Raw genomic sequence first — 23,134 nt, forward strand, 5'->3', positions numbered from 1 at the left:
ATATGAATGTGGGACGGAATGGGATAGGACAACTTAGGTTGAAAATAAAAAAATTATGAAAAATTAATCTATCTAAGCAAACATAGCTACTCTATTAATAGTACATGGACAATTTTTATATATAACAAACACAAAATTTATATTTGTATGTTATAGCGAAGTTTGTATAATTGCGCTCCATATATGTATAATTCACTATAAATATATAATTAAAGCGAATTGTATAAAATGAATTGTATAAAACGAGAAAGAGAGAAATTATGTACAATTTGAATTTGTATAAAACGAGAAAGAGAGAAAGGCAAAAGAGACTTGGGCAGGGAAATATTTTTATTGTATAATTATAAGTGTATAGGACGATTATATACAATTTAAATTTGTATAAAATGAGAAAGAGAGAAAGGCAAAAGAGACTTAGGCAGGGAATATACAATTGAATCGAATTGTATAAAACGGAAAAGAGTAATTATATACAATTTGAATTTGTATAAAACGAGAAAGAATAAAAAAAAGACAAAAGAAACTGGGCAGGGGAGTATTTTTATTATATAATTATAAGTGTATAGGACGAATATATGTATTTGCATGTTTATATACAATTTTCTCTCGCTTTATACAAATAGAAAACACAATTTGTACATTTCATTTTTGTTTGTATAAGCGAGAGAGACGAGGGTGGCGAACGAGATTAGGGAGAGTGGCGAGCGAGATCTGGGAGGGGGAACAAAAATATATATATTTATACAATTTCCTCTCGCTTTATACAAACACAAACACTTTTTATACATTTGTTTTGTATAAAAAGCGAGAGAGGCGAGCGAGACTACCACCAAACGAGAGTGGTGAGCGAGATTCTACCAAGGAGAGTGGCGAAAAATAGCTATAATTTGCTATAGGGTACAATTAAATCAAAGTATATTTATAATATTAATTTGAATTAATAATTTACTATTATATATAATTTTTCCATAATACATTGCTATAATTTAAAATATAACATATTTATAACCTAAATCGATAGAGAAAAATCGTTTCCTGTATTTCTTGATTTGTTTCCCAATCTGAAGACATCTCAGCTACTAAAATTGAAAAGATAAAGAAATTGTGAAATTTTGCTTTATTAAAACAAAGAACATGTAATTTTTGTTGCATCTTTATTAATTTGTATTAAAATAATTAAAATCCAAAATATTAGTTTTATTTCTTTTCCTATTGACAACACAATAAAGTAATTACATTATGTATAGTCACATACAATTTTGTAATGACCAAATTGATATAGTATGGATAAATAGATATCATTTTGAAAGTATTTATCTAAATTATTCTGGTTAACAATTATAAAAATTTTAAAATATTATAAATTGAGATCTTATTTGAACTTGATATATAAATAGATAAAATTGCAGGAAATAACATCTTTCTAGCTTGTATATTTGTGAAATTCAATCTCATTTAGAAATAATAAGAAATAAACGTTGTCTTGAATTTACTATTGATATATAAAGATAAAATTTTGAAAAGAAATTGATACAATAGATACAAATATTGATTTATTCGAATTATATCTGATATATGTATGTGTGTGTATATATGTGTGTGTGTGTTTTATAATTTCAAATCTAAGTATTGTACTCATAATTCACGTTTTCAATTTTTATACATCATACATATCTATAGTACATAGATATTGTTATTTGCAGTTTTGATGATTTGACAAACTTAGGGACCTTGTATAGGTACCAGGTTTCTTACTTGAGTGTTGAAGATGAATCAAACCCAGGGACCTTGTAAAGGTACCAGGCTCTCAATGTGACGAGCCAGTTGACTGCCAGCTGGAGACGGTACAGAAAGTAGCACGCTTCCCAATGGCGTCAGAAAGTGAGACTTCTCCAACCAATGACAAAGAGTTTAAGGAAAGTGACTTCTCCATATAAAAAGGCACTTTCCTAAACATCTTTGGCAGTTTTTGCAACTTGACATAGAACTTTTCAAGAACATTTGCAAAGGCTGCTAGCAAACGAAAGGTAAAATTATTCCAAGAACAGCAGTAATCTCTGGAGCTTATAGTGTAGCTGTTTAAGAATATATTCTCTTGTTCTTATATTGTAAACTATTCCTGAAACTATAAAGGAATCAATGGGTAGTGTTAAAATCCTAGGTTGTCCAAGCGGGATAGCTTAGTGGGTAGATTGATTTCTACTTAGGCTTGTTAAGCAATAGAGACTATTGCTTATACGTGAGACTAAAAACTTCTTCTCACATTTGTTGTAATCGTGTTTTACTTTTGCTTTTGAAGATTAGTGAAAACTATTGAAAATCCTGTGAGACAGGTCGTGGTTTTACTCCCTTAAGCAAGAAGGTTTCCACGTAAAATCATTGTGTTGATTTTAACTGCATTTAACTTTCTGTTTATACTCATTAGTGTAGTAAGGGACCTGGTCCATTATTCTGTTAAGTGAAGGCATATATTCTATCAGATATATTTGTGTTTTATACTCTTTTTATATCAACGTGTATCGATTTTATAGAGTACATGTATCAATTTTTAGTATTATACATATATCAGACGTACATATACATGTGTGTTTTTGTGTTTTGTTGATAGTTCATACATATGTGACATGTACATGTGTGTTTTTGTGTTTTTGTTGATAATTCACACATATGTGTATCTATATATCTATGTTTCAGTTTCACAGCTAATATTATATGTATTTGCGTGCAAGATTGAGAAAAAGAGTCAAGCAATTTTGAAATACATATAGGAGAGATATACAAATACGAATTGTATCATTATACATGCTATATAAGGTTGTTTCTTGCATTTCTCATCTCTCTCAATTTTTCAATCTCATTCAATTCTCTCAAGCTATAACTATTGCTATGAATGTAATTAGATAAATTATAATATGATATTTCACAATTATGATACAAACTATAACTATTTATGAAAAAATCTCAACTATTTTTTTTATGTGAAACGAGTTTGCAAAATTTTAGCAAGTTTATGCCGATCTGATCTGTCCAAACACCACCTGTATGTTTGCTATCCTTGTTTGTGTTAATGTTCTATATTATTGGACCCTAATTAAAAGTGTTATGTTTTAAATAACTTTTAGAATGTATTTGGTACGAAAGAAAATATTTTCTTAAAAAAGGTAAATTTCTTATTTATTTTTTAGTGTTTGATAAAGAAATAAAAAAATATTATTTTAATGTATTTTATATTATCTAGCAAACTATTATAAAAATGGAATGCAATGGGATATGAGGTGAGATAGTCACGAGTGGTGGTTGGGGGGAGGGGGAATGGATGAAGAAAAGAGAATAAACCATTCTACCAGCTTGTTTTTCTGTACTTCTAAAAAGGAAGTCAATTTCCTGAGAAAAAGTTCAAAATAATACTTTATCTTTGAATAAAAGACTCAAAGTCATTCTTTATTTTTTACATTAAGAGTGTGTTTGGTATGAAGGAAAACATTTTCTGGAAAATGTTTTCCAATTTTCCCTTGTTTGGTTGGGACAAAAGTTTTGTAAAATATTTTCCAAATCAACTCATTTTCCTCAAAATTAAGGAAAATGACTTCCCTTCAAAAATTAAGGAAAACATTTTCCATGGAAAACATTTTCCTCCATACCAAACACACCCTAAATATTAATAGTTTCCATATTTGTAATATTGGTTCATTTCTTTTTTATCTTTCCCCCAAATTTTTGTCTATTTCTTAATATTGTTTTTGTCCATAATTCTATGTATAGGATGTCCAATTGTCTCATTTTATATTTATTAGAAATAATCACTTCATGTTAGTAAAGGTGAGAAGAAGAGCATCAAGTTTTGTTCGATAGAAATATTATTATAGTTAAACTAATAACAACTTGATATATAATGTCGTAAAAATATAAAAAATTATGCTGTTGCACATGAAATCTATTTCTACTAAATAAAACTAGATGTTTTCTTCTCACCCTCTCTTACATAGAGTTATTATTTCTCTAAATTTATAAAAAGATGATTGAACATTTCATAAATAAACTGTAAAAAATCAGTTAAAATAGACCAAAGAAATTGGGAGAGGACAAAAAACACGTTAATAGTGCAAGCATGAGGAATTGTTCGTACTTTATGTAAAAACTCAAAAATAATTTTGAGTCTTAGGTCTCATTTGTTTCCATTAAGATTTCAAAAATGTGAATAAGCATCTGAATATTAAAATATGTATTAAAATTTAGATATTTTAATCTGAATTTGATTTTTAAATCTAAGTGCTATAAAAATTGTTTGTTTTCAATATTTAAATGTACGTATAAAACTTAAATAACCCCTTAATTCATTGTCCCCGACTCTTGAGTATACCGCAAATTCGTCGGGCCTTTTTGAACTTCCATTTCCTTTCTGTTTTTTTAAGCCTCCTAGCTACCAGAAAACTTTAAAACCCTAAATCTTGACGGAAAAGGATATTCTCCAAGCTATAGAGTTGCAGGTTTTGGAATGGAGGAAACTAAGCAGCCATCATCACAAAAGATACAGATATACCCCACCTCCACTGGTGAAATATCTCCTTTCTGGAGAGACAAGTACGAAAAAGATGCAAAGAAGTACTGGGATATCTTTTACAAGCGCCATCAAGATAAAGTAACTTGCTTATTCTATCTAATCAACCCTTTGATCTGGATTTTGTTTCTGTAACTAAAATATCCAATTTCCATTTCTTTTTTGTCTACTGTTCACTTGTTAAATCTACTCGTTGATGTTATTTTGCTGTTCTCTTGAAAAAAAAAACAGTTCTTTAAAGACAGGCATTACCTGGACAAGGAATGGGGTCAATACTTCTCTGTGAGTGCATAAGACAATGAATATTATGAGTTTTGTTCTAAAAAAATGTGTTAAAGTTAAGGAGGATGGTACATTGAATAGTGATTTGTTCCTGTTCTTACTCTTTGCAGGGGACTGACGAGAAAGTCATTCTTGAGGTAATTCAAGTTTATCACACATTTGTTCTTTTTATCTGTCGAATATTCTGAGCCCATCTTTTTGAGGTATAACTAATGATTATCTCAGTATTTCATTCAGCACAATTTTGTGACAGTATGTTTTTCTTGTTAATATTTTCTACATCTAAGTACTTGCATGTCTATTTCAGAAAATTAAGGTGATTATCTCAGTATTTCATTCAGCACAATTTAACTTTTAGTGTTCGTCAATAGAATTATAGTTTTCATATTGCCTTCTTCCAGCAATCAAATGAATGCTGTTGAAAGTGCTTTTAACTTTTTTAAGTTGTAGTTACTTTTCTTGTTATGCGGATCACAATCTAAAACATATTTATGTTATATTATTTGTTAAGGGAATTGGTTCAATTGTTCTCTTGTTACACTTGCACTAATGGAATAATGCTGATTACAGGTTGGGTGTGGGGCTGGAAATACCATCTTTCCTTTGCTTGCTACAATACCAAACATATTCGTCCATGCATGCGATTTTTCACCTCGAGCTGTGAACTTAGTTAAGGTATGTATTTCGGTCGTGTCAGTGGCCTCTCGAAGTAACAATTGTAGAAAGTATGTTCCCTTTAGTTGTGATCTGAAATGAGTGGGAGGTTGAGAACATTTCAGCTTGCTGGTGTGCCTATTTCACAAAAATTGTAGTAAATATATTTCTAAGGAGTCATTGATGATATTTAGTTCATTTTGTTGCTTGTGTTGGATATGTGCTCTTTTTTGTTTTGAATATATTTACTTGAGTAATACTTATCATATGAGATTTTTTATGTTTGGTTCTTTTCAGAATATTATTCACATTGGCATGCTATATTATTTGTACAGCCAAGGCTCATTAGGATGCCTAAGAGTTCATTATATGTGGGTCTTGTTAGCTTACGTCGTAGATACAACTATTTTGAAATGTCTAGAGAGAGTGGCTCCTACTTCTCTCTAGAATCAAGGAAGCTGGAAAAGGTCTTTCAAGGAGCCAGTATTAGAACTTGGGGGAAGATGCTGTGGAATTAGATAGGGAACCTCATTTTTTGCTGTCCAGTGAATATGTCGGAAGAAAAACTTTCTTGAAGACTTGCTTGCTCGGGACTTCCCCAAAATGGTGGGCTCACTGGATGCTGTTGGAAACTGGGCGGCGGCTGTTTGGGTGTAGCTAATGGGCTGAAGGTTACTCATTTTGGGTTTTGTTTTTCGTTTTGCAGATGAGTTTCAACCTGCTAAAGTTTTTCAAAGGGGGAGAAGGTGGATGGGTGACAACTTCTTGAAGTTGGAAGGATGGGAGGAGCTTTCTGGGTGTGACGATCCACAGTTTACCAGAGACATTGTGGTGGTGAATTTGACGGGTCTTTCTGTCCATCTTTGGTGTTTTGACCTCTTCAAAAATGTGTGAGACCTGTGTGTGGGGTCAGAATATGGTTGCACCCTGGGTTTTGACCAGTGGCGCTGGCGCTTGGGGATGGGGAAGTGATGGTCTCTTCGTAGGGAGGGAAAGAGAGGAGGAAGAAGAGGGGAAGAGAATGGTTTGGAACAAGTGTCTGGAAAAGTTCACAATGCCTGCGATGTACGGGACTAGGGTTGCCTTGCATAAGGACCTCACAGTGTGGAATCCTATTATTGAAAGAGTTGAGAAGAGACTAGAAAGTTGGGAAAAGTGATACTTGTCGAAGGGTGGCAAGGAAGTATCCATAAAAAACACTTTATCGAGCATCCCTACCTACTGATTGTCATTGTTGCAAGCACCAATGATGGTTACAGAAAACAAGAAAGGCTTCAAAGAAAATTTTTATGGGACTAAAATTATCACTTCGTTAGCTGGGAGGTTGTTAAAACTCAAAGAAGTGGGGTGGTATAGGACTGGAAGATCTTATGGTGTTTAATAGAGTTTTACCAGGAAATGGTTATGAAGATTTAGGGTGGAGGAGAACGCCTTATGAGGGAGGTACTGGTAGAGAAATACGGCTCATCCAAAGGAGGGTGGAGGAGTTGAGCTATTACTGTCCCGTTTAGCTTGGCATGTGGAGGAGCATTTTGAAGGGGGTGAGAAGACTTCGATGGTCGCATCACTTCCAAACTGGGAGTGGAAGAGTTTCAAAGGCTTTTGGAGTTGCTCTACAAACACATCAGGCTCAATCTTAGTGATTCATGGAGTTAGGCCTTGAGCAGCGATGGTTTTGTTCACTGTCAAAATCTCTATCAGAGCTTGCTCGTGAGAGAGAAGACATCTTTTCCAAACCTTTCAATCTGGATCCCTGGGATACCTAGGAAATTGTGTTTTTTTGCTTGGTTGGTGGTGAGGGGAGCGATTCTGAAAATCAATAACTTAAGGAAGAGAAATATCACTCATGTTAGCCGAGTTTTATGTGCAAGTGTTCTGGTGAAGAAGTTGATCATCTCTTGGTGCACTGTACAGTGACGTCGATTTTGTGGAGGATGGTTCTGAATTATTATGGTGTACAATGGGTAATGTCGGGTACCGTTAGAGATGTTCTACATATTTAGGCTGAAAGACGTACTTTTAGCAGGCAAAAAAGCATGGAAGGTTGCTCCATTAACTCTTATGTGGGCATATGGAAAGACAGAAATATGAAAGCTCTGGAGGGGATCAAAAATGAGTTTGCACACTTGAGAAATAACCTTTTTAATTTGGTTGCTTTTTGGTGCACCCTTTACTTCCTTATGGCTTCTTGTATAGATGATTGTCTCTTTTATAGAGAATCATATTTTGATGTAGATTCTCTACTTTTTTGGTATACCTCTTGTATATCGGAGTTCCCATTGTTAATAATATCACTTATCTTATCAAAAGCTTATGTTGCATTTCTTTCATTTTTGATGCCATCACCACATTACAATGTTTTTATAACGCTTGCTAGAAGCCAGAACTTATGTTTTCACTAAGGCAGAAGTTAATATATCAAAGAAATTTTTCCAATGCTACGAGGTTTTCCTTAAACATCTGAATTGATTGTGTTAAGGATGTATAAATATGACAAAGAGTGTATACCATGTAAATATAAAAAGATCTACAATTCCTATAGTAGTGTGATTAAGAAGATATCTAGTATGCACTTTTTTTTTCTCTTGAGATAATTGAGAAGTCTATATAAATCCCACCAAATTTGAGGGTATAGCCAAGCCATCATTCTCAAAATCACTTCTTTTCATGATATCAAACCTTATTTGATAAAGAAAAAAATCCATCCCTATTCTTGTTTACCCGATGTTGCACCATCTTTTTTCTAGTCTCTTTTGGTTTTGGGATCTAGATCTATTTCTGTTTTGCTCATGGTATATATCCATTTTTATTACCCCCAATGATGAACACCACTCCTTATATGGAATGTCAAAAAGTTATGTGAAGTCCGATCGGGTGCTCATCATCTAGAGTAGAAGGATTCAAACTTCTGCAATTACTACCACAAGAAAGCTGCCCCCTAGGGCATCGAAGGATGTCACCCCGTGGCCAAATCTAAGGGGCTAAGCATGACTTTCTTTTTCTATTTTCTGCAATATCCCCTCATTGCCTAAGAGCACTTGGTTGCATTTGTCAAAGCACGAAATCCATAATGGTAAGAGGAAAGGTATAACGCTTGGAACCCAAACATGCTAAGCCTCATTATCCTTCGCTGCAAGGATTACGAAATAGCAATATGCCTTAGAAACCAAAGCAATCTCGATTGAAGTCAATTCAAAGAGAAGAAAAAAGAAAATAGGACAATAGCTGACTAAACCTCCACTTCACTATGAAACAAGGCTGGAACCAAGCCCTAAATTTGAGACTTTGGGAAACTGCTTTAATTTTTGTTGTCTACGCTCCAAATGTTCAATTTTCAATTGTGGGGGAGTTTTAAGAGTCTTCCATGTTGGTTGAGGGAATGAGTTGTTGTTTTCTTATATGGTCTTGGCCAATGCTTAGTTTATGAGCTAGTTTTTGCGGTTGTGTTAGGAAAAAAGTTCATTCTTCTTGATAAGTTGGATGTAAGTTTGTGGTTGATGCCAAGAGTAAGTTTCTTGCTTTGGATGTGATGCAAAAGTGAAAATGCATACACCGATTTGTGTTAAAAGTTTGTTGTATTTTTTGCAGTCGCACAAGGATTTTGACGATGCTCGGGTGAATGCATTTGTCTGTGATCCAACAGTGGATGACCTGATCCAGCATATTTCTCCTTCATCAGTGGATGTTGTTACCATGGTACTAGACAAAAGTTTTCTTGTATAATTTGTGGCTATTCAATTTGCATCGACATACTTTCTGCATAACAAATCATGCTCACTCACAATCATTTACTTAAAGCATGCCTTTGTTCTTGAATGTTTGTGTTTGTTCCAAATTTAGTTAGACTGCACAGCATATATTTACTTAAACAAATAAGCTGACTTGTTAAGCAGATATTTGTTCTATCTGCAGTATCCCCTGAGAAGATGCCTCTGATGTTACAAAACATCAGAAAAGTTCTGAAGGTCAGATACCGGTTCTTAATTTCGTTGGTAGCGCCTTTTGATTTCATTATTATGACTCTTATACCTGTTTCCTTTCCAGAAAGATGGCTGTGTCTTATTTCGGGACTATGCAACTGGTGACCTTGCTCAGGTTTAAACTTCACCATATAGTATCCTAATCTATTTCTTCTGCTTATTGTATGAACTTATTGATTTTGTACTTCCTCTACTGCAATCTAGGTAACACCTTTTGACTAGGCACAAAAAATTTAAGAAAAAAGAGAACTTTTGAAATTTGTGGTCTAAAACAAATTTTAGACATTTGTGTAGCTAGAAATTATTTCATTAAGGGTGAAAAGGAATTTTTAAAGTTAAGTTGTTTCTAATTATAGAAATGTGACACTCTTTTTAGGACACACTAAACAGGGAAGTGTGTCACATAAATTGGGACAGTAGGACTAATAACTTTGGATTTACTTTGTTGCCTTTGTATTTTGCGTAGTATGTGATATTGGATGGCTACCTTTGAATTTAACTTGAGTAAGTTTGGGTTGTAATATCAGCTTTTTGTTTATTTTATCTTTGGGCTTACTGAAAATGTAGCATATTTGGGAATAATGTATACTTACAGCTAAGGTTTGTATTACCAGGAAAGGCTTACCTCCAAGGAACAAAAAATCAGTGATAACTTCTATGTCCGGGGTGATGGGACTGTAAGATCTACTGTTAAAATTGATATTTCTCATGGTTTGGGCCTTATATTGTTGATGCGATCTTATGGCAGCTTATTTCTGTCAACAGAGGGCTTTCTACTTTTCTGATGAGTTTTTAGTAAATCTCTTCAATGAAAATGGTTTTGATGCTGAGGAGCACATCTTGTGTTTCAAGCAAGTGGAAAATCGGTCAAGGGAGTTGGTGATGAATAGGTATATGATCGGTACTTTCTATTTTTACTTTCTCCATTCTGTTGTATGTGATGGTAGTTGATTGCATACATAATTAGATGTTAGTTTGACTTACATATTACACCAGTGATATTGAAAGAAAAAATTGAAGTTGTTGTGAAGTTTGTTTGTTTGAACTAGAAATATCACTTCAAAGTTCAAAATTTGAATAGATTAACTAGTTTGAATTTTTGAAAGTTGTGACAGCTGTATAAAATTGAGATGTCAAACATATTTTAACATCAAAATGCAACTGTCATATAAATCGGATAAAAACTGATAGAGTAAATATCACATTCATGTCTAAATTTTAATAAATAAATGAATTTTGAACAATTATAACACTAGCAATGTTATATGAGAGTGAATGTTGGGACACAAGTATAGATGCGAAAAATCAAATGATGAAGGGGAAATGAAATGTCGTATTGAATCGCCAAAGCAGGGCTAAGGCGAATAGATATGAATGACGAAATGAAGTCTATTCCCCCTTACCCCTTACCTTAGTCAGACTGGCATGAAGCTTAAGCTTTCCTGAGGAATTAGGAACATGAAGAAAGAAAAGCTGGAACGAAAGGAATAGAAGACGCTTTGATGGAATATCAACTACCTACCAATCTTAAAAGCTAACTGCCTCATGTTTTTGTATAGTTGGGTTTATTAGTCCACTCGTCGATTTTGAGAGAACCGAATCAATTGGCTTTTTTCCCAGCGATGCCTCCAACTCGAGATTTTGATTTTATCCCCTCTAGATTGCCATGATTCATTTCTGAACCATGTCCGCTCCCTGATTCTCAATTAACAGTGTAAAGGAGAGCTGACCTTTTGCTACTAAGCTTTTGTAACTATTATGCATCTACTTGATGCCTGCAATAGAACTAATTACTTCATCAAAAAAAAAAAAGAAAAGGGTACCCCATAGACCAAAAAGGCATAGATCGATAACACATTAGTGAGATGAGTGTTGTCAAAATGTGGATGCTAAGATGAATGTGCGGTCATACGAGATTAGACAAGATTAAGAATGATAACATTCTGTAGAAGGTGCAAGTAGCACAAATTGAGAATAAACTTAGAGAAGGTTGCTTGAGATGATCTGTTCATTGTTTTGGTTGACCTCCAGGTGCACTAGTCTATAGATGTGAAATCATGGTTAGTAAAGGTGTCAAAGAGGACACGAGATGTAAAATCACATGAAAAAAGTTGTCTCGAAAGACAATCTCTTGGAAGCTATGCAGACTTAGCAAAAGATAAGACACTTGTGAATTTTACCTTTGTTACTGCAGTAATTTTTAATACAATAAATTGTCCAGGTTTAGAATAAATTTGAAATTTAAAATTTACTAGGTTGTTTTAGTTCAGAAATTCTAGTTTTTTTGAATTTTGAAGTGCAGATTTTCTGCATATTTATGTGCTCAATTCGAAAACCATGGAAAGTGATTTCAATCCAAAGAGAGACATTTTCAACCCTCTTTTTGCTGCCCAATCTTTTTTAAAACAGTGGTATCAAGAGCTTTATTGATCTTACGAGATCTGTGAGTTTTTTCAAAGAACTACCATATCATTTTTAACCTGCCAGGGTTACTTTTAACATGCAAGGGTATTTTTCTATCCATTTTAACCTAGCAGGGCTATTTTCAACCCGTGCTTTTTTCAAGCACAAACTTTTTCAACCAATTTTTAACCTAAAAAAATGGCAAGCAACAGTTTTTCTTTCAATGCCCCACAAATTTCCACAGACAAAACCTATCAAATTTGGTCCGTGAGAATAAAACCATATTTTGAAACCTATGTGATATGTGATGTTCACAGCAACATTTTGCGAATCCTACATAAGTTCAGATTAAAGGATTTTCAAAAGAGCTTTTAGACGCAACAAGTTGTTGAAGGTATTTTTTTTAGCACAAACACAAAAGAAGGGAAAGAAAAAAGAAGAAAATTTTGAAGTTCGAAAAGAATAAACAGAACTAAGCACCAATTGTCAAAGTCGAAAATTGAGGAGCATTTTTGCAACCGCAGTAACTAAAACAAAGGAGGAGTGTTGAATTTTACTTTAGTTACTGCAGTATTTTTAATATAATAAATTGTCTAGGTTTAGGAAAAATTTGAGATTTAAATTTTCACTAGGCTGTTTTAGTTGTTGAGAAATTCTAGCTATTTTGAATTGTAGATTTTTTCTGCAAATTATGCGCTCAAGTTGGCCATGTAAAGCCGTCCTACGCTTGATAAAATCATTTAGACATATTTTAATCAATTCTTTTTGCTGCCCCATTTTTAAAAACACTAACAGACACCATGGAGAAAAAAAATTATATAGGAGATATTAATTAGTTGAGAATATCTTTTAGCCATATTAGTGCATGTTACTTTAGGTCGTAGATCTTTAGGAGTCTTTTCACACTATATTTTTATTGTGGTAGGAAATATAGAGAAGTTCTAGTTATTTTTATTTTTATCTTGTATAGTTTTGGCCTGAAATGGATTTTGAATGGAGAAATATGGTCAATGAGGATTCATAGAGCTGACCTAACTTATTTGGATTGAAGTATGCTATTATAGTTATTTTGTTATTAATGAATTTGGAAATTTGAATATTATGAAATTTGTATAAAAATAAGGTGTCAAATTTTGCGACATCCCAAAATAAAAAGAAGGTCAAGTGAACTGAGGAAGTGTTCTCTGTATAGTGTATTCTTTGGTCGATTTAAATTTGCTTTTCATTTATACTTGTGCTGTTTTCTGTTTATGAGCTGTAGGTAGATTGGCCATGCATTATTGGACATTTGAATGTTTTACATCTTATATCTTAACTTTCATGTAACAATGGTTCCACATTTGGTCTGACTTTCAGAGAACCCCAGTTTCCCTTTTAGAATTTACATCTCTCTCAGCATAAATACTGGAAGTAACACTCACAGCTAGCTGGATGTCTTATTGTTTTTGAACGTCTGATTTGATCAGTATCCTATGTTATACTTTATCCTTAGTAAAGTTTCTTTGATCATTATCTACCGAGTTTCGAACTGCGTGCTAGGTGGCCCTTAGGGATTCCTTGATTTAAAAAAGGAAATGCTCCTATGGAATATTATGTTGGGCAGAGCATTCAATTCTCTTAAATGGTGAAAGATATGTAAAATAGTTGACTAGTTTGTGTCTTGTCAGGGCACTTGTTGATGTCTTATACTGATCATCTTGAGCTGCATTAATCATGGAGTGGAAGGTATAGGGTTTTATACCCCTAACTTGATGAAAGTGATAGCTCTGTTCCTGGTTATGACCTCATTCGAACATAAATCAGTTTCTTAACCAAGTTAAGTGGATTCATAATGTGAAGAAGGAACAAGTTTGAAGAATCCTTGCAGCAATCCATTGGTCACTCCCACTCAATTCCTTTAGTTGACATGTACAGAAATGTAATATTTCTTCTCTGATCTGTGATTTGGCCCTTATAGGCTATAGCAGTCAATAAGTATCATTCCTTCCCACCTTCTCTACCTCCCAAGTTGGCCATGGTCCAAGTCTTGCTTATTGAACTGAATTGCTTTTTCCCTTTGTGTTCAGTTCCTCTATTGGAGGTTTGCCAAAGGATTTAGAATTTTTCCAAGGGTTTTCCCTGTCCCCTCCAACCTTCATCTCAAGTATGACATTTTCTAATGAGCCGAGGGGCAACTTGTAGGGGAATTGTGGCGATCTTCCTTATAATGCAAACTTGATGTTGCTTAGAGCCAACATGTGGCTCTTTTAGTGCTTAAAGTTATTGGGTTTGTGACGTGGGTTCAACTCCTATCGTGGTAGGATATTGAAAAATACTTTTAGAGATCAGAGGTTTGTCACTGAAATGTAGGAAAATATTCTAGCGTTTCGGAATATACAAGAGAAGGGTGTTTGTGCACAAAAAAGCAAGGACATCGGTGATTCGAACAATAATTTGGACCAGACCAAAAATGAGTAAATCCAAATACCCCTGGACAGGTGTGCATAAAGCACTTAAATGGTTCATCAGAAAAAAGCATATGATCCAAAACGTAATTCGAAGTTCATGGGAGCCGACAGAAAAAAAAGTTTAATTTCAATTTACCAATTTCAAAAAAAAAAAGAAGCTAATTGGTGTTGCTTTAATTTTACATCATAGTTCATAAGAAACACGAGGAGTAATATCAACATGCAATATACTCGTGGCTGAATTTGATCTTCTTTTGAACACACTGGAATCTAACTTTTCTCGCCACAATTATTAATACTTAGGCAATTAGAATGCAAAAGCTGCAAAGCCAAAAATATTGAACAAAATGTTAACAGTTAAACTCGAGTTTGGGATGTAGAGGTGACAGATAGGAGAACAAATGCAGTAACAGATGATTCAAAATTTCTATTACTGTTATTTGTTACTTTTTGGATAACTTCATTAGGCACACACTACTAAGAATCTGACAGGCTTGGACGAAGATCAATGCTAGAGTGTATTTCATTAATAATACTATCTTGTACTGGAAATCCCCCCTAATATCTCATATCCATTCTTCGGTGTACTTTTGGTGTATTAGATAAAAACATACTCAAATACTGTGGTTTCAGGCGCTGGGTTCAAGCTGTATTCCGTGTTGGTAGTGGAATATCTGCAGGGAAAACCGAAAGCAAGGTGAAATACCTTGGTAAGGATAATGATAAGCCTGAAATACCAAAAATTATCCTTGAAGACTCAGCAAATGAGACAGAAGTTGACATATCTGAGGGGATGGCTCTTGAAATGTTTGGTATTTCATCTCCTAAGGAGGAGGTATGGATTTTCATTCACTTCTAGTGTTCATTTTTTTTTTTTTTTGATAAAGTAAAGTTGTATTCCTCAACAATGAGGGTATGCTGGCAACCATCAAAAAGATTTACATCAGTGACCAAAAAAAACCAACTCAAGAAATTGCTACTAAACTAATAAAGAAGAGAAAAAGTTTAAAATCTGTCCAGCATCCTCTATACCCTCCTCATTACACCAAAAACAGAAGGTCTTCATACAACGCCATTTGATCTTTTGTACTGATTCTGCAGTATGTTCCATACACCTCTTGTTTCTTTCTCTCCAACAGTGTTGTAAATGGCGAGCGCCTCATCGCCAAAGGCGAGAGGCGAGCCCATCTCGCCATTCTACACTGAGGTGAGGCGACCATGAAAAGGCGACCCATGGCGAGGTAATAGCGACTATAATGGCGGCGCCTTTTTTATTTATATTTTAAAAAAAGATTTGACTTAACAATATTAGTCAAAATTAGGGTTTTTTTATTCTATTTTCAAAATTTGCTGCTCCCCGACTCCTCTTCCCCTTGCGATCTCTTCTCCCGACTCCTCTTCCCCTCGCCGGTCGCGTCTCTTCGAAACTTCGAGTTGCCGCTGCACTGAGGACCTGAGGTATACCTCTTTTTTGCTGCTCCCCGACTCCTCTTCCTCTTGCGATCTTTTCTGTTCTTCTTCTTCATTCTTCTTGAGTTCTCTTCTTCTTCAGTTGCTCTGTTTTTTTCCCTTCATCACTGCTGAATCAGCATAAGTAATAAGGGAAAAATGTTAAGTGTGCTGACTGCTCTGTTTTTTTCCTCTGTTCTCTTGTGAGTTTTTGAATTGAAAATTTTTGCTAATATATGTTATTGCTATTGAGATTTTGGATATTTATATATGCAATTAAATATATTTAATTTTTGGTATTAACTTGCGCCTTTTTAAAAAAGGTGAGCGGCGAGCCGCGTGGCGAGGCAGGTCCTTGTCGCCTCTCGCCGTCCAAAACACTGCTCTCCAAATAGTCCACCATATACAAGAGGATATCATGTTCCACCATTTCTTCTGGATCTTACACCCCCCTCTTCTCACCCTTCTAGTGTTCATTCCTTCCTGTTGTTATGAGAGATACAGAAATTGTGAGGATAACAGAGTTAATAGTTCCAGAAGGCAGTGTGACTAACATTTGTGGTTTTATGCGTTAACACTGACATCATAGTTGAGCAATCATGACCTATGCATATATTAGTGCTCAACTGTTCATGCATTGATCCAAGAGTGCATGTAGATCCTTTTTATTATTCAAATAAACCAATGTTTGCGCTGTATCTCATCAAATTACTTCTGGGACCTGATCCTAGTTTGTAGATACAGGTTCATGATTAAATAGTAATTTCCGTTTTTCAAAGATTGATTCTCTAGTCAAGTTGAATTAGGGATAGAGTTATCAAATTTCCTCCATTATGGGTAGCATATTCTAATATGAACCAGGTGGTTAGTCCTAATTGATTCAGAAATATGAAGTTGGGGGTGCTGGATCCCCCTTGTTTAAAGTAATTTTTAGATGTTACAAAATATTTTCCTCCAGTCACTGACTTGCCTACTTATCAACATTCTAGATTCTTGATGTCATCTCCAAAAACTATTCTTTCAAGATAAAGGTCCTCTCAAAAGAGTATCAGCATACCTGCAAATCAACTGGCTTAATGTTATGGGAATCAGCTCGGCTTATGGCTTCTGTGCTTGCTGCTAACCAGATTATTGTTTCAGGGAGAAGTATTCTAGAGCTGGGTTGTGGATGTGCAGGCATTTGCTCCATGGTTGCTGCTAGATATGCTAACCTTGTGGTTGCCACTGATGGAGACACAAAAGCACTTGATCTGTTAAACCAGAATCTTGCTTTGAATCTCCAACCACCAATTCCTGCAAGTCTAATTACAAAAAAGCTTGAGTGGGGAAACACAGACGATATAGAGTCCATCAAGAGGCTAAATGACAGAGGTTTCGATGTCATAATAGGCACAGATGTCACTTATATTGCTGAAGCAATCGCTCCTTTGTTTGCAACTGCAAAATAGCTGATCCGACCCAGTAGAGGCGATGAGCAGGATAGTACACCAGCTCTAATCCTTTGTCATGTCTTCCGCAGAGTTGATGAACCATCTATACTTTCAGCAGCGTCTGAATTTGGTTTCAGGTTGGTGGATAGGTGGCCTAATGCACTAACCTCAACTAGTACATCTCAGAACATAATCCAAAGTTGGTTCTCCAATGGCAGCCTTGAAACTTGTATTCCTACCACTGCACTCAATATTCTGTATTTCCGCAAGTTGTAGGTTTCGATCTTGGAGAAATTTTGTTATGTGCTTCCATAGAAAGGAGAAATGTTCCAGAAAGCTAGTCAAGAGTTCTGTCCTGGTTCTTGAACTTTCAAACGTTCTCAAGCATTAATCTGTGTTTCGTTTTAGTCCATTGCTTATACATGCAAATTGATTTGCATAAAGCTAAATATGGTATTATCGTCGTTTGGAAGTTGAACTTATTCTTATTGGAAGGATGATGAAGCCATGCTTTCCCTTGTCCCAAATATTACAAGGTTCAGGAAGTTCTTAGTTGTCCAAAATGAGTTATGTATACTTGATATTGGTGAGTCATAGTGAAGCTCCAGTATCTCTTGAATTCATGCATAATTTATTGTCTTTTTGCCGAGATTCAAGAACCTTTTCATTGACTAAATGAAATTTATACTTTATATTGGTTTGTTATGATGCTGAAATTTGACATTCATTTTCTTTTCATCAACAAATATACAGTTTTCAGTTTTTTTTGAGAATATTTACGTTGAACAAATATATACTGCAGGCTCTGGCTCATATAAAATGGCATGGTGAGATCATAATACATAAATGAGATCAAATCACGTCATGTATGAAGAGAAAAAAGTTTATCCCCATATCTTACATGACCAAATGGCTTTCACGGCTGGTCATGCTAATATTCCTTCCAATCTATCATATCTTTTCAGGGATAATACCCAAGATGCCCGAAATCTCAGAGACACACTTATACTATACTAAGGTCCTATTACCCCCCTGAACTTATTTTATTAATAATTTTTTACCCCTTTTTAGCTTGCGTGGCACTATCTTGTGGGCCCAACGATGGTTGACTTTTTTTTTCGAACTAGTGCCACGTAGGCTAAAAAGAGGTAGAAAATTACATATAAAATAAGTTCAGGGGGGTAATAGGACCTTAGTATAGTATAAGTGTGTCTCTGGAATTTCGGGCATAGGTTGAGGGGGTACTTGGGTATTTTCCCTATCTTTTCAAGCAATTCATTTCACATATTTTTGTTATTTGCATTTCGATTCCAAATTTATATTTTTGTATAGATTGTTCTACTGTTGTCATTCTCCTACTGATTAAAATTTGGAACCACATGTAGTTACATATTACTAAATGATCCATGTTGTCAGCGTATACAAGTTAAATTCTTTCCAAAATAGAAAAAATAAACAGAAACACAAAGAGAGTGTTCAGCTACTAACTTAAGGAGATGTATTGATGTTTCTCAGAGAGGCTCTTATCATAACAAACCAAAGCCTCATGCACTCATTGCCTTTTACCTAACTGATTAATTTTCTCTATTAAAAACAACAACTTTACCCCTAAACACAACAAAGGCCAGATTTTTCAGATCAAAGGGGAAGTGTGTTTTTATTTCTTGAATTTCTTTCTTTTACTTAGTTCTGTTTGGATAAAGAAAACATCAGTTAAACATAGCTATCAGCTGAAGTTAATTTGTATGGTAGCTTTTGCTTTTTTACTTTTATGATTTTAATTTAGTATCTCTTTTGTTGTCATCCTTGTTTTCTTTTCTTTTTGTTCAGTTAAAAGGAGAAACATGATCTATATATTTCTCATTCCTTTGTTTCTTTGAGCTGTTTATTTACTTGAAAAAGACTCTGACTTGAAAAGTATAAATGATTTCATTTGTGGGAAGAGGACAAACACTTTTGACTTTAGTATATTGTTTTGATCTGCTGATGAAAATCTACTCTTTTGCCATATCATTTGTGTCCTATTATAATATTTGTTGTTTTTCTCCCAAATAGGAAACATGGAACTCATGCATCTAATGGAGAGGCTTAGGCCTATTATGAGCTTAAAAAGCTGGGATTACTGTGTTTTATGGAAGTTGAGTGAAGATCAAAGGTAACGCAGATTTAGAACACAGTATAATTTGAATGGTTTATTGCATATGTACACATAGTACGAGTGTTCTAGATCCGCCTCTGCCTCTTTTGACAAAGAAAGACCCTTGTATAATTATGTGTGATGCAGGTTTCTTGAATGGATTTGTTGCTGCTGTGGTGGAGCTGAGAAAAATATGCATGGCTGTGAACAAGAGATATTTTTTCCTGATTCTTCTACTTCAACTTGTAGAGATGTTATGTTTCAGCATCCAACAACAACTGCTTGTAATTTACTGGCTCAGGTCCCGCCTTCTCTGGCGCTAGACTGCGGGTACATGTTTGGCCTATACTCCTTTCTATTACAAGAAAATTATCCAGATGAAGGGTAGTTCAGTGCACTAAACTGTAGCTATGCGCAGAGTCTGAGAACGAACCATATTGAGACTCTCCTTCATTTCTAACCCTTTGCAATAAAATTGCAGAGTTTATGCACAGACTTTGCTATCTAATCAAGCAAAATGGATGAACTTTGTACCTTTCTCGGAATCAAATATCTCTAATGTAAGAATTACGTTGTTACTGTTGATTTTCACTGCATATTGATCTCCATTGAAAAGCACCTTTTTTCTCTACATAATGTTGTTTGATGTTAATTGCAGGAAATAATGGGAACTAGAGCTCTGATTCCATCTCCTCTTGGATTGCTCGAGTTGTTCAGTACGCAACAAGTAAAACATATGCTTCCTCCCTCTTACACTCTTTTTCATCTATTACTTACTTTCTTCCCTATTTTAATGTTCAACTCCGAGAAAATTATGTCAAAAGCTACAATTACTGTCTTAACTATACTTATCAAAAATATTCATGGAATTAAATACTTTGATGTAAGATATTATATACAAATGAAAGCTTAAAACAGACATGGTAACAAATTTTACAGCTAGCAGAAGATGAGAAAGTGATAGAATTTGTTTCAGCTCAATGCAATATGTACTTGGAGCAGCAAGCTATGATGAATTCAACTTTCTCAAATGGAGTTGAAGAGAACAACACATCAAAGCCTTTCCCAACAGAAGGAGAAAGAGACGGAGACGATCATATAAAAGATTCCCAAAATCATTACAAACAGAGAGTGTCCCCTGCAGCTACATCAGATCACTTGTCATATGATTTCCCACTTAAACGAAAACAATTGGATACTTGTTCGATGAACTTCCTTCCACCGTTCAGTACTTACAGCACACCAGAAGTGGATAACAACACAGGAGGGAACATGTTGTTTGATCAGAGCACAAGTGATATGACACATTTTTCGGAGAATAGGTACATGAGTGAGATGGATGCTTATTTACAGAAGCAAATGATGAGAAGTAGTAGTACTCAAGCTGGAATTGATGATGAATCAGTCAAACATGATAACGGAAGATCGAATTCGGGATCTGATAGTGATCAAAATGAGGAAGAAGATGATCCTAAGTATAGAAGGAGAAATGGAAAAGGTCCTCAATCCAAGAATCTTATGGCTGAAAGGAAAAGAAGGAAGAAACTAAATGAAAGGCTCTATGCTCTTAGAGCTTTGGTTCCCAAAATCTCCAAGGTAATACATAATCTAACTCCCTCTGTTCCAATTTATACAACTCACTATTCTTTTTAGTCCGTTCCATTAGAATGATACATTTCCTTATTTCACAAATATTTAATGACCTTATCAACTTATTTGACAAAAAATCCTAATGTGTACTCTTTATTTTGTACAAAATCTTCTCATATTTCTTAAACTCAACATCTATGTACAGTTGGATAGAGCATCTATCCTTGGAGATGCTATTGAATATGTGATGGAATTGGAAAAGCAAGTGAAAGATCTGCAGCTTGAGCTTGAAGAACATTCAGATGACGACGGTACTGGTGGAGGAAGGAATCCGGACCAGATTCACCCCGTAGTTTTAAGCCAAAATGGAACTAAAAACAGGCCTAAATCAGATAACGGAAAACTTACAAATGGAAGCCAAAGAGAAATATCAACTAATTCTAATGGCAGCGCTGACCCTTCCAGAAAAAATCAAGATGTAGAAGAGAACGACAAATTGCAGCAAATGGAGGTACAACTTGTTCTATTTATATATATATACATATGTATAATATAGTACCGATTTAACTTATAAACACTCATGACAATAGCTCGTACTAGATTGTCCTTTTAAATATTGCTTCAAGAATATGTTTATGTCATTGCATATAGTATCACTAATACCTTGAGCATTATTTATACACAGTGTTGGTAATAAATAGATGCGAACCCATGATTTAAAGACTTTTGGGTATTCAAACTCTGGTTTCATTAATGGTGCGTCTAGCTGCCTTATACCAACAACACAAGGGCCCTCATATGCGAAAAAGGGATTCAACTAGATTCAAACCCTGGTCTCATTAATGGTTCATCTAGCTTGTACCAACAACACAAGGGTCCTCATATGCTTTTCTTGGGTGTACTGTTAATTATATTCTACAATGATTTTTGCCAGTTGCGTCATTTATATAGAGTTTTGATTAAAATCGTGGCATGTAGAGTGTTTTTTTTAAGAAAATTATAATATTTTCAATCCTTGGAATGACATGAATCTTTGATATATGTTTATTGATGATATGATTAAATTTGTAGCCACAAGTGGAAGTTGCACAATTAGATGGGAATGAGTTCTTTGTGAAGGTGTTTCGTGAACACAAGGCTGGTGGATTTGTGAGGACTTTGGAGGCTTTGAACTCATTGGGCTTGGAAGTTACCAATGTTAATGCAACTAGGCATACTTGTTTGGTATCAAGTATCTTCAAAGTTGAAGTAAGTCAAAATATTCCTTTTTTTCCACCCCTCTGTCGGAGCTCTCACCTTTTTGCTTACTTACTGACCATTTGAACAATTCCCTCTTGTCCAAACGACAATCCTTCACATCTTTCGAGTTCTAAAAATGTTTCTTTCTTTTTGTTTGTTTCTTGTTTTAATTTGTATGTTAGCAGAAAAGGGATAATGAAATGGTTCAAGCTGATCATGTGAGGAACACCTTGCTAGAGCTGACAAGAAACCCTAGTAGAGGTTGGTCTGAAATGGGTAGAGCATCATCAGATAATATAAATAATAATTATAATAATAATGCAAATGGCACTACAGATTATCATCAACATCAACAACATGATCATCACCTAGACAATAATAATCAACACAAGCAAACCAATTCTCATCACTTCCATAGACACCACCATCACTAACATATATTATTTTAATTACTATACTTGTAATAATGTACTTCTGCTTTTTTTTCTTACCTAAGTAATCCTTGTTTAGTTTCAGAATAAGATGCATATTTGTGAACTTGTTGCTTTTTAAATGGAAAATTTAGACAAAATGTCCATTGGGTCAATTTTTGTAATCCAAATAAAACAATTATCATTAAGCATATAAAATCTTCATTTGGCCATTAAGATTTTTTCCTTCCTCCTCCTTCCATGTTTAAAGCTCGACTTAAACAATCTCGCAAATGTGAATCTCTTCGAGTAAAAGACTCGATATATTGAGAAGAGGTTATAACTAAATTTTGAGACTGTTTAGAAGATATTTGAGTTGGTTGAAATTGAAAAATATGGTTTGGAATTTTGTATACTTTATTGTAGGCCTAAGTCATCTGCAGTCACTCAAAGTTGTCAGCATAATTCATTTAGACACCTCAACTAATCCTTGTGCCAATTGAACACTTTATTTGTTCAAAAGTCATTCCTATTAGACACAAAATGCTGACATGG

General features: G+C 34.5%; 2 protein-coding genes across 6 annotated transcripts; both read left to right on the forward strand.

Annotated features, from left to right (window-relative positions):
• Positions 1 to 4,324: 4,324 nt before the first annotated feature.
• Positions 4,325 to 17,911, forward strand: LOC107029012 (methyltransferase-like protein 6). Of its 2 annotated transcripts, none has more exons than XM_015230293.2 (11): positions 4,325 to 4,639; positions 4,790 to 4,840; positions 4,951 to 4,977; positions 5,411 to 5,515; positions 9,083 to 9,190; positions 9,388 to 9,459; positions 9,539 to 9,589; positions 10,089 to 10,151; positions 10,240 to 10,364; positions 14,958 to 15,159; positions 16,763 to 17,911. In XM_015230293.2, the coding sequence occupies exons 1-11, from the start codon at positions 4,496 to 4,498 to the stop codon at positions 17,219 to 17,221; spliced, it is 1,407 nt and encodes a 468-aa protein (XP_015085779.1). In that variant the 5' UTR covers positions 4,325 to 4,495; the 3' UTR covers positions 17,222 to 17,911. The 2 variants fall into 2 exon arrangements, with proteins under 2 accessions (XP_015085779.1, XP_015085780.1); XM_015230294.2 differs by having other exon boundaries at positions 16,914 to 17,060.
• On the forward strand, positions 17,672 to 22,816 carry LOC107027286 (transcription factor ABORTED MICROSPORES). 4 transcript variants are annotated; one of them, XM_027919037.1, is made up of 9 exons: positions 17,672 to 17,789; positions 19,259 to 19,358; positions 19,488 to 19,670; positions 19,822 to 19,900; positions 19,999 to 20,067; positions 20,280 to 20,936; positions 21,136 to 21,441; positions 22,002 to 22,178; positions 22,352 to 22,816. In XM_027919037.1, the coding sequence occupies exons 1-9, from the start codon at positions 17,711 to 17,713 to the stop codon at positions 22,601 to 22,603; spliced, it is 1,902 nt and encodes a 633-aa protein (XP_027774838.1). In that variant the 5' UTR covers positions 17,672 to 17,710; the 3' UTR covers positions 22,604 to 22,816. The 4 variants fall into 4 exon arrangements, with proteins under 4 accessions (XP_027774838.1, XP_015083948.2, XP_015083947.1 ...); XM_015228462.2 differs by having other exon boundaries at positions 22,355 to 22,816; XM_015228461.2 differs by lacking the exon at positions 17,672 to 17,789 and adding an exon at positions 18,439 to 18,946.
• The last annotated feature ends 318 nt before the right edge of the window (positions 22,817 to 23,134 follow it).

The sequence above is a fragment of the Solanum pennellii genome, chromosome 8 (genome assembly GCF_001406875.1).
Source record: "Solanum pennellii chromosome 8, SPENNV200".
Classification (NCBI taxonomy): Eukaryota; Viridiplantae; Streptophyta; class Magnoliopsida; order Solanales; family Solanaceae; genus Solanum; species Solanum pennellii.

Bases quoted from the DNA above. Each gene is read 5' to 3' on its own strand.
- LOC107029012 (XM_015230293.2), top strand. From the start codon at position 4,496: ATGGAGGAAACTAAGCAGCCATCATCACAAAAGATACAGATATACCCC. The intron at 9,191-9,387 runs GTACTAGACAAA...CTTGTTAAGCAG, and splicing joins CAGTGGATGTTGTTACCATG to ATATTTGTTCTATCTGCAGT. The intron at 9,460-9,538 runs GTCAGATACCGG...TTTCCTTTCCAG, and splicing joins ACATCAGAAAAGTTCTGAAG to AAAGATGGCTGTGTCTTATT.
- LOC107027286 (XM_027919037.1), top strand. From the start codon at position 17,711: ATGCTTTCCCTTGTCCCAAATATTACAAGGTTCAGGAAGTTCTTAGTT. The intron at 19,671-19,821 runs GTACATGTTTGG...ATAAAATTGCAG, and splicing joins TCTCTGGCGCTAGACTGCGG to AGTTTATGCACAGACTTTGC. The intron at 20,068-20,279 runs GTAAAACATATG...CAAATTTTACAG, and splicing joins AGTTGTTCAGTACGCAACAA to CTAGCAGAAGATGAGAAAGT.